Source organism: Nerophis lumbriciformis, linkage group LG25, assembly GCF_033978685.3.
Source record: "Nerophis lumbriciformis linkage group LG25, RoL_Nlum_v2.1, whole genome shotgun sequence".
NCBI lineage: Eukaryota > Metazoa > Chordata > Actinopteri > Syngnathiformes > Syngnathidae > Nerophis > Nerophis lumbriciformis.
Window position 1 is genome coordinate 37,318,113 of NC_084572.2, and position 10,061 is coordinate 37,328,173.

Here is a 10,061-nt window from a genome sequence, read left to right on the forward strand (position 1 = left end):
ACTGCGCACGAGATAGTTTCTTGTGCGCACGAGATACATGTCTAAAAAAAATTTATTTTAATGTTTTTTTGTTTTAACTTTATAAAAAGTTTCTACTGCGCACGAGATACATGTCTAAAAAAAAATTAAAAATGTTTTTGTTATAACTTTATAAAAAGTTTCTACTGCGCACGAGATAGTTTCTTGTGCGCACGAGATACATGTCTAAAAAAAATAGTTTTTAATGTTTTTTTGTTATAACTTTATAAAAAGTTTCTACTGCGCACGATATACATGTCTAAAAAAAATTAAAAATGTTTTTGTTATAACTTTATAAAAAGTTTCTACTGCGCACGAGATAGTTTCTTGTGCGCACGAGATACATGTCTAAAAAAAATTTATTTTAATGTTTTTTTGTTATAACTTTATAAAAAGTTTCTTGTGCGCACGAGATACATGTCTAAAAAAAAAAATTAAAAATGTTTTTTGTTATAACTTTATAAAAAGTTTCTACTGCGCACGAGATAATTTCTTGTGCGCACGAGATACATGTCTAAAAAAATTGTATTTTAATGTTTTTTTGTTTTAACTTTATAAAAAGTTTCTACTGCGCACGAGATACATGTCTAAAAAAAAAATTAAAAATGTTTTTGTTATAACTTTATAAAAAGTTTCTACTGCGCACGAGATAGTTTCTTGTGCGCACGAGATACATGTCTAAAAAAAATTTATTTTAATGTTTTTTTGTTTTAACTTTATAAAAAGTTTCTACTGCGCACGAGATACATGTCTAAAAAAAAATTTAAAATGTTTTTGTTATAACTTTATAAAAAGTTTCTACTGCGCACGAGATACATGTCTAAAAAAAATTTATTTTAATGTTTTTTTGTTTTAACTTTATAAAAAGTTTCTACTGCGCACGAGATACATGTCTAAAAAAAAATTTTAAATGTTTTTGTTATAACTTTATAAAAAGTTTCTACTGCGCACGAGATAGTTTCTTGTGCGCACGAGATACATGTCTAAAAAAAATGTATTTTAATGTTTTTTTGTTTTAACTTTATAAAAAGTTTCTACTGCGCACGAGATACATGTCTAAAAAAAAATTAAAAATGTTTTTGTTATAACTTTATAAAAAGTTTCTACTGGGCACGAGATAGTTTCTTGTGCGCACGAGATACATGTCTAAAAAAAATAGTTTTTAATGTTTTTTTGTTATAACTTTATAAAAAGTTTCTACTGCGCACGATATACATGTCTAAAAAAAATTAAATATGTTTTTGTTATAACTTTATAAAAAGTTTCTACTGCGCACGAGATAGTTTCTTGTGCGCACGAGATACATGTCTAAAAAAAATTTATTTTAATGTTTTTTTGTTATAACTTTATAAAAAGTTTCTTGTGCGCACGATATACATGTCTAAAAAAAATTTAAAATGTTTTTGTTATAACTTTATAAAAAGTTTCTACTGCGCACGAGATAGTTTCTTGTGCGCACGAGATACATGTCTAAAAAAAATGTATTTTAATGTTTTTTTGTTTTAACTTTATAAAAAGTTTCTACTGCGCACGAGATAGTTTCTTGTGCGCACGAGATACATGTCTAAAAAAAATTGTTTTTAATGTTTTTTTGTTATAACTTTACAAAAAGTTTCTACTGCGCACGATATACATGTCTAAAAAAAAATTAAAAATGTTTTTGTTATAACTTTATAAAAAGTTTCTACTGCGCACGAGATAGTTTCTTGTGCGCACGAGATACATGTCTAAAAAAAATGTATTTTAATGTTTTTTTGTTTTAACTTTATAAAAAGTTTCTACTGCGCACGAGATACATGTCTAAAAAAAAATTAAAAATGTTTTTGTTATAACTTTATAAAAAGTTTCTTGTGCGCACGAGATACATGTCTAAAAAAAAAAATTAAAAATGTTTTTTGTTATAACTTTATAAAAAGTTTCTACTGCGCACGAGATAGTTTCTTGTGCGCACGAGATACATGTCTAAAAAAAATTTATTTTAATGTTTTTTTGTTATAACTTTATAAAAAGTTTCTTGTGCGCACGATATACATGTCTAAAAAAAATTTAAAATGTTTTTGTTATAACTTTATAAAAAGTTTCTACTGCGCACGAGATAGTTTCTTGTGCGCACGAGATACATGTCTAAAAAAAATGTATTTTAATGTTTTTTTGTTTTAACTTTATAAAAAGTTTCTACTGCGCACGAGATAGTTTCTTGTGCGCACGAGATACATGTCTAAAAAAAATTGTTTTTAATGTTTTTTTGTTATAACTTTACAAAAAGTTTCTACTGCGCACGATATACATGTCTAAAAAAAAATTAAAAATGTTTTTGTTATAACTTTATAAAAAGTTTCTACTGCGCACGAGATAGTTTCTTGTGCGCACGAGATACATGTCTAAAAAAAATGTATTTTAATGTTTTTTTGTTTTAACTTTATAAAAAGTTTCTACTGCGCACGAGATACATGTCTAAAAAAAAATTAAAAATGTTTTTGTTATAACTTTATAAAAAGTTTCTTGTGCGCACGAGATACATGTCTAAAAAAAAAAATTAAAAATGTTTTTTGTTATAACTTTATAAAAAGTTTCTACTGCGCACGAGATAGTTTCTTGTGCGTACATGTCTAAAAAAAAATGTTTTTAATGTTTTTTTGTTTTAACTTTATAAAAAGTTTCTACTGCGCACGAGATACATGTCTAAAAAAAAAATTAAAAATGTTTTTTGTTATAACTTTATAAAAAGTTTCTACTGCGCACGAGATAGTTTCTTGTGTGCATGAGATACATGTCTAAAAAATGTTTTTTAAATGTTTTTTTGTTATAACTTTATAAAAAGTTTCTTGTGCGCACGAAAAAAACAAAACATTTTTAGACATGTATTTTTAGACATGTATCTCATGCGCACGAGATAGTTTTTCTGCGCACGAGATACATGTCTAAAAATTAAAAAAATAAACTTTTTATGAATGTTTTTTTTTTTTAAATTGTTTCTCGTGTGCACGAGATACATCCATCCATCCATCCATTTTCTACCACTTATTCCCTTCGGGGTGGCGGGGGGCATGTTTAAAAAATAAATAAAAATAAAAATTATATATATATTTTTATTTATTTATAATTTTATAAAAAGTTTCTTGTGCGCACGAGAAACTTTTTATGAATTTTTTTTTTTTTTTAATTGTTTCTCGTGTGCACGAGATACATCCATCCATCCATCCATTTTCTACCACTTATTCCCTTCGGGGTCGCGGGGGGGCGCTGGACATGTCTAAAAAAAATAATTAAATAAATAAAAATAATGAAAAAAACATTTCCCCCTTTGTCCCTTTTAGGGGCTCCGTAGAATCTGGTAAAAACTGTGAAAAAAGAATGTTTGCATTCGATGGTGTACCTAATGAATTGACCATCAAGAGTCCCGAGTGAGCAAACTGTGATGTCTTTGTAGCGTGCCGGCGTCACGCCGCCTGAGGAAGTCGCACTCGGCCGCGGAGCTGGGGAGAAGTTCGGGGCCGTCGGACTCCTCGGACTCTGACGAGGACGGCGTGGAGAAAGGCCGGCTGTTCTCGCCCAAAGACTACATTAAGAACATGTGGAAGGACTTCCAGCTCTCGCCTCGCATCCGCCACCTGTCTTCCTCGTTGCCGGGCGACCACAGGGACCTGCGGCCGCAGAGAGAGAAGAGGCGGAGCCGCCGGCCCACCGTGCCCACCGTGCCCAAGCCTTTTCGCATGACTCTGCGCGAGGCCGAGCGGCGCAGGCGCGGCATGAAGACGCGTTCCGAGGTAGAACTGGAGAACGCGGAGCTGCGGCGGCAGCTGGAGGAGCTGACCGAGTGCCAGAACAAGTTCCGGGCCAGCCCGGTGCCGGCCCACGTCCACCTGCCGCTTTACGAGGAGCTGAAGGAACGCGAGGAGGAGCGCCGCAGGAGCGCGCGGGAGCGAGAGCAGCGCCACCTGCGGACGCTCTCCAAGCCCTTCAGCTTCCTGGAGAGGGAACGGCTGAAGAAGGAGCAGCGCCAGCCGCCCCCGCCCGCCCAGCAGGACCGCCTCAAGCCCTTCAAGGCCAAGCCGGTGCCGCGGTCGGTGTACGCCGCCGCGTCCGGCGAGTGGCAGCAGGAGGAGCGGCCGCACGAGCAGACGGGAGGGAGGAGCCGAGATGGCGGCCTGGCGGCCTTCTCCCACAAGCCCCACATCAACAAGGAGGTTCCAGACTTTGAGGCCAGTTTCCAGCGCTTCCAGAAGAACATGGAGAGGAGGAGAGAAGTGAAGACCACCACCACCTGCGAGCCCTTCACCTTGAGGACCTCTCAGATGTCCTCTCACCGCCAACGCGTCACGGCGGGCGGCGAGAAGGAGCGCTCGCTGCGATGGCCGTACTTGGACTCCCCCAGGAACTCCAGCCTGTGTTCTTCGCTCTCCGGCAGCATGGAGCTGCTTCCCGCCAGGATCACCGACGCCACCAAGAAACGCCACGAAGCCGTGAGGTACCTCAGCAGGCTCCTCCCCCCCGCCAGCCTAGACCTTAGCCACCTCCACAGCGTCTGAGTCCGAGCCCCCCCCCCCCACCCTCGCAGTGTCCCTCCGCCCCTCCACCCCCACACCTGTCCCCGCCCCTCACCCGTCCCTGTGTGAGCAGACAGGTGCTGGAGCGCAGGAGGAGGGCGGAGCAGGAGGAGGAGCGCCGCCAGGAGACACAGAAGGAGCGCCAGAAGAAGATCCAGAAGCTGGTGCAGACGCGCGCCCACGCCCACGACCCCCACCTGGCACTCTCGCAGACCCACGCTGGCAAACTTACAGAATTCAGGTGAGGAGGACTGCACCTGCTGCACAGGCCACGCCCACAATCTCCCTCCCTGTCCAGGAAGCAAGACCGCCAGCGCAGGAAGGAGTACCGGCAGGAGATCAGGGAGATCAAGGAGCGAGTCAAGGGGAGGCCCCTCCTCCTGGAGCAGGTGGCTCAGGTGTAGTATTACACACTAATACTACACAATCTACACACTAATACTACACTATGTACACACTAATACTACACTATCTACACACTAATACTACACGATCTACACACTAATACTACACGATCTACACACTAATACTACACTATGTACACACTAATACTACACTATGTACACACTAATACTACACAATGTACACACTAATACTACACAATGTACACACTAATACTACACAATGTACACACTAATACTACACAATGTACACACTAATACTACACAATGTACACAGTAATACTACACAATGTACACACTAATACTACACGATGTACACGCTAATACTACACGATGTACACACTAATACTACACAATGTACACACTAATACTACACGATGTACACACTAATACTACATGATGTGCACACTAATACTACACAATGTACACACTAATACCACACAATGTACACACTATGTGCACACTAATACTACACAATTTACACACTAATACTACACGACGTACACACCAATGCTACACAACGTACACGCTAATACTAGACGACGTACACGCTAATACTACGTGACGTACACGCCAATACTACACAACGTACATACCCATACACGACGTACACACCATTACTATACGACGTACACACACACACCCATACGACACGACGTACACACCCATACTACACAACGTACACACCATTACTATTTGACGTACACACCAATACTACACGACATACACACTAATACTACACGACGTACACCATAATAGTATACGACGTACACGCTAATACTACGTGACGTACATGTCAATACTACGCGACGTACACGCTAATAATACGTGACGTACACGCCAATACTACACGACGTACACACCATTACTACACGACGTACACACCATTACTACACGACGTACACACCATTACTACACGACGTACTCACCATTACTATACGACACGACGTACACACCAATACTACACGACGTACACACCAATACTACACGACGTACACACCAATACTACACGACATACACTCTAATACTACACGACGTACACCATAATAGTATACGACGTACACGCTAATACTACGTGACGTACATGCCAATACTACGCGACGTACACGCTAATAATACGTGACGTACACGCCAATACTACACGACGTACACACCATTACTACACGACGTACACACCATTACTACACGACGTACACACCATTAGTACACGACGTACTCACCATTACTATACGACACGACGTACACACCAATACTACACGACGTACACACCAATACTACACGACGTACACACCAATACTACACGACATACACACTAATACTACACGACGTACACCATAATAGTATACGACGTACACGCTAATACTACGTGACGTACATGCCAATACTACACAACGTACACACCCATACTACACGACGTACAAACCCATACTACACGACGTACAAACCCATACTACACAACGTACACACCCATACTACACGACGTACACACCCATACTACACGACGTACACACCATTACTACACGACGTACACACCATTACTACACGACGTACACACCATTACTACACGACGTACTCACCATTACTATACGACACGACGTACACACCAATACTACACGACGTACACACCAATACTACACGACGTACACACCAATACTACACGACATACACACTAATACTACACGACGTACACCCTAATTCTATACGACGTACACGCTAATACTACGTGACGTACACGCCAATACTACACAACGTACACACCCATACTACACGACGTACAAACCCATACTACACGACGTACAAACCCATACTACACGACGTACAAACCCATACTACACGACGTACACACCCATACTACACGACGTACACACCCATACTACACGACGTACACACCCATACTACACGACATACACACTAATCCTACCCAATGTACACACCCATACTACACGACGTACACACCCATACTACACGACATACACACTAATCCTACCCAATGTACACACCCATACTACACGACGTACACACCCATACTACACGACGTACAAACCCATACTACCGACGTACACACCCATACTACACGACGTACACACTAATACTACACAATGTACACACCCATACTACACGACGTACACACCCATACTACACGACGTACACACCCATACTACACGACGTACACACCCATACTACACGACGTACAAACCCATACTACCGACGTACACACCCATACTACACGACGTACACCCTAATACTACACGACGTACACCCTAATACTACACGACGTACACACCAATACTACACGACGTACACACTAATACTACTGGTGAGGTGAGCAGTGAGCAACAGCGGTGCCGCGCCCTGGAATAATTTTTGGTGATTTAACCCCCAATTTCCACCCTTGATGCCGAGTGCCAATCAGGGAGGTAATAGCTCCCATTTTTATAGTCTTTGGTATGACTCGGCCGGGGTTTGAACTCACAACCTACCCATCTCAGGGCGGACACTCTAACCACTATGCCACTGAGTAGGTATAATATATATATATATATATATATATATATATATATAATTCATGTACTTCCAGTGTTTTGGTGTAGATGGTCTGGTGTACTTCCTCATCTTTGTCCCACCAACAGAAGAACGCCAAGCAGGCGGCAGAGAAGCGCTTCGCCAACACGCTGCTTGGATGTCATCTGAGCGAGGACTTCCTCGGCAGGAAGGCGGCGTCATGGCGTCGCCGCCAGGTTGACGACGATGACGCTGGGTAAATGTTGGTCCGCCATCAACGGCCATGAAGACGCGGCGGACGTCCGCTCATTCTTCTCTCGTGTCGCCCAGCGAGCAGACGCAGTCGGACGGCGTCCCTTTGGAGACGGTGGTCCTGGACCATGAAGACCAGGCTGTGGGAGCGGAGGAGGAGGAGGAGGGAGCTTCACGTCACGACAGCGAGGACGAAGACGAGCATGGTTCCCGTGGAAGTTGTCACTACTCTGACGACTACTGTGAGGACGGGGAGGAACATGCCAGCACGACAGGAGAACATGATGCATGATGAACATCTTCTGCATTATTAGGGCCCGCAATGGCCCATTGCAAAAGGACTCCCACAGGGAGTCCTTATGCAATGGGACATAAGGACCTATTGTTATTCGTTCGTTTTATTCTTTATTAGGGCCCGCAATGGCCCATTGCAAAAGGACTCCCGAAGGGAGTCCTTATGCAATGGGACATAAGGACCTATTGTTATTCTAAGGTTTTATTATTCTTTCTTTCTTCTTCCGCCGCCTCTTTGAGCACTAATTTGACCCACTTAACATGCTTCAAAACTCACCATATTTGACCCACATATCAGGACCTGCGAAAATTGCCTTTTAATAAAAAAACCTAACCCCAAAACTCAAAATTGCGCTCTAGCGCCCCCTAGGAAGAAGAAAAAACTACGCTGCCTGTAACTCCCACTAGGAAGGTCGGAGAAACATGAAACAAAAACCTTTATGTAGGTCTGACTTAGATCTACATTTCACAATTGTATATCCTCGGGCTAAAATCAACAGAAAGTTGGCAATTCCCCCTTCAAGACAAAAAAGTACTAAAAACAGTCACTTTTGCCTCTTTCAGCTGCAATTTGACCCCCTTAACATGCTTCAAAACTCACCAAACTGAACGCACACATCAGGACTGGCAAAAACTGTGATCTAATGAAAAAACCTAACCCCAAATTCAAAAATTGCGCTCTAGAGCAATTTTTGAATAAAACGGATAAACTGCTCCTCGGAAGAAAAAAAATACAAAACTGCCTGTAACTCCCCATGGGAAGGTCGGAGAGACATGAAACAAAAACCTCTATGTAGGTCTCACTTGGACCTACATTTCATAAACTGACAACCCCCAGCAAAAATCAACAGGAAGTTTGCTATTCCCCCTTCAAAACAACATTTTTGTAAAAACCGGTCACCTTTCTTCAAAATCTATCTCCTCTGAGCGCGTTTGTCGTTTTGCCTTCAAACTAACACAGGTGAGAGATAAAACCCTTGTGATTAAAAGTATAGATGGGATTTTTAATACCTGCTCCAGTTTTGATTTTATGACCCTTCAAAGACCCGCTGCGCTGATGCTGCTGCGGTGCTGTTTTTTTAAGATGGCTGCTCAAAAGCAGGAATAACCAACATGCCCACACAATGCAGACAAGGTAGGTACACTACACAAAAGTATTGGGACACTTCAGACTAAAAGTACACAAAAGTATTGGGACACTTAGGACTAGCACCTGCCAAATACGCGGGCCCGACCAATGCTGCTTGCAGCTTTAATTCTTTATTATTCTTGCGCCGCCTCTTTGAGCACTAATTTGACCCACTTAACATGCTTCAAAACTCACCATATTTGACCCACCCATCAGGACCTGCGAAAATTGTCTTTTAGTAAAAAAACTGAACCGCAAAAAACAAAATTGCGCTCTAGCGCCCCCTAGGAAAAAAAAAAAACTAGACTGCCTGTAACTCCCACTAGGAAGGTCGGAAAGACATGAAACAAAAAACTCTATGTAGGTCTGACTCAGACCTAACTTTCATAATGGTACATTCTCGGGCTAAAATCTACAGGAAGTTGGCTATTCCCCCTTCATAATGAAAAAACCTAACCCCAAATCTAAAAATTGTGCTCTACAGCAATTTTTTAATAAAACGCACAAAAAACTGCTCCTCGGATGACAAATATGACAAAAATGCTTGTAACTCCCACTGGGAAGGTCGGAGAGACATGAAACAAAAACCTCTATGTAGGTCTCACTTGGACCTGCATTTCATTAATTGACAACCCCCAGCAAAAATCAACAGGATGTTTGCTATTCCCCCTTCAAAACAATTTTTTTGTAAAAACCGGTCACCTTCCTTCAAAAACTATCTCCTCTGAGCGCGTTTGTCGTTTCGGCTTCAAAATAACACAGGTCAGCGATTAAACCCTTGTGCATAAATTAACAGAACTGTTTTGTGATACCTGCTCCGGTTTTGATTTTATGACCCTTCAAAGACCCGCTGCGCTGATGCTGCTGCGCTGCTGTTTTCTCAAGATGGCTGCTTAAAAGCAGGAAGCACCAACGTGC

The 10,061-nt window shown here is 41.5% G+C and overlaps 1 protein-coding gene across 2 annotated transcripts in view; it reads left to right on the forward strand.

Moving 5' to 3' along the window:
* The window catches only part of fam161a (FAM161 centrosomal protein A), a 28,898-nt gene extending 20,506 nt beyond the window's left edge, over positions 1-8,392 (forward strand). For both annotated transcript variants that reach the window (XM_061984600.2, XM_061984601.2), the window contains exons 3-7: positions 3,449-4,486; positions 4,639-4,806; positions 4,864-4,963; positions 7,597-7,724; positions 7,799-8,392. In XM_061984600.2, coding sequence (XP_061840584.1) covers positions 3,449-4,486; positions 4,639-4,806; positions 4,864-4,963; positions 7,597-7,724; positions 7,799-8,012 — 1,648 coding nt within the window. In that variant the 3' untranslated portion in view covers positions 8,013-8,392. The remainder of the gene's footprint in view (positions 1-3,448; positions 4,487-4,638; positions 4,807-4,863; positions 4,964-7,596; positions 7,725-7,798) is intronic.
* Positions 8,393-10,061: the final 1,669 nt, after the last annotated feature.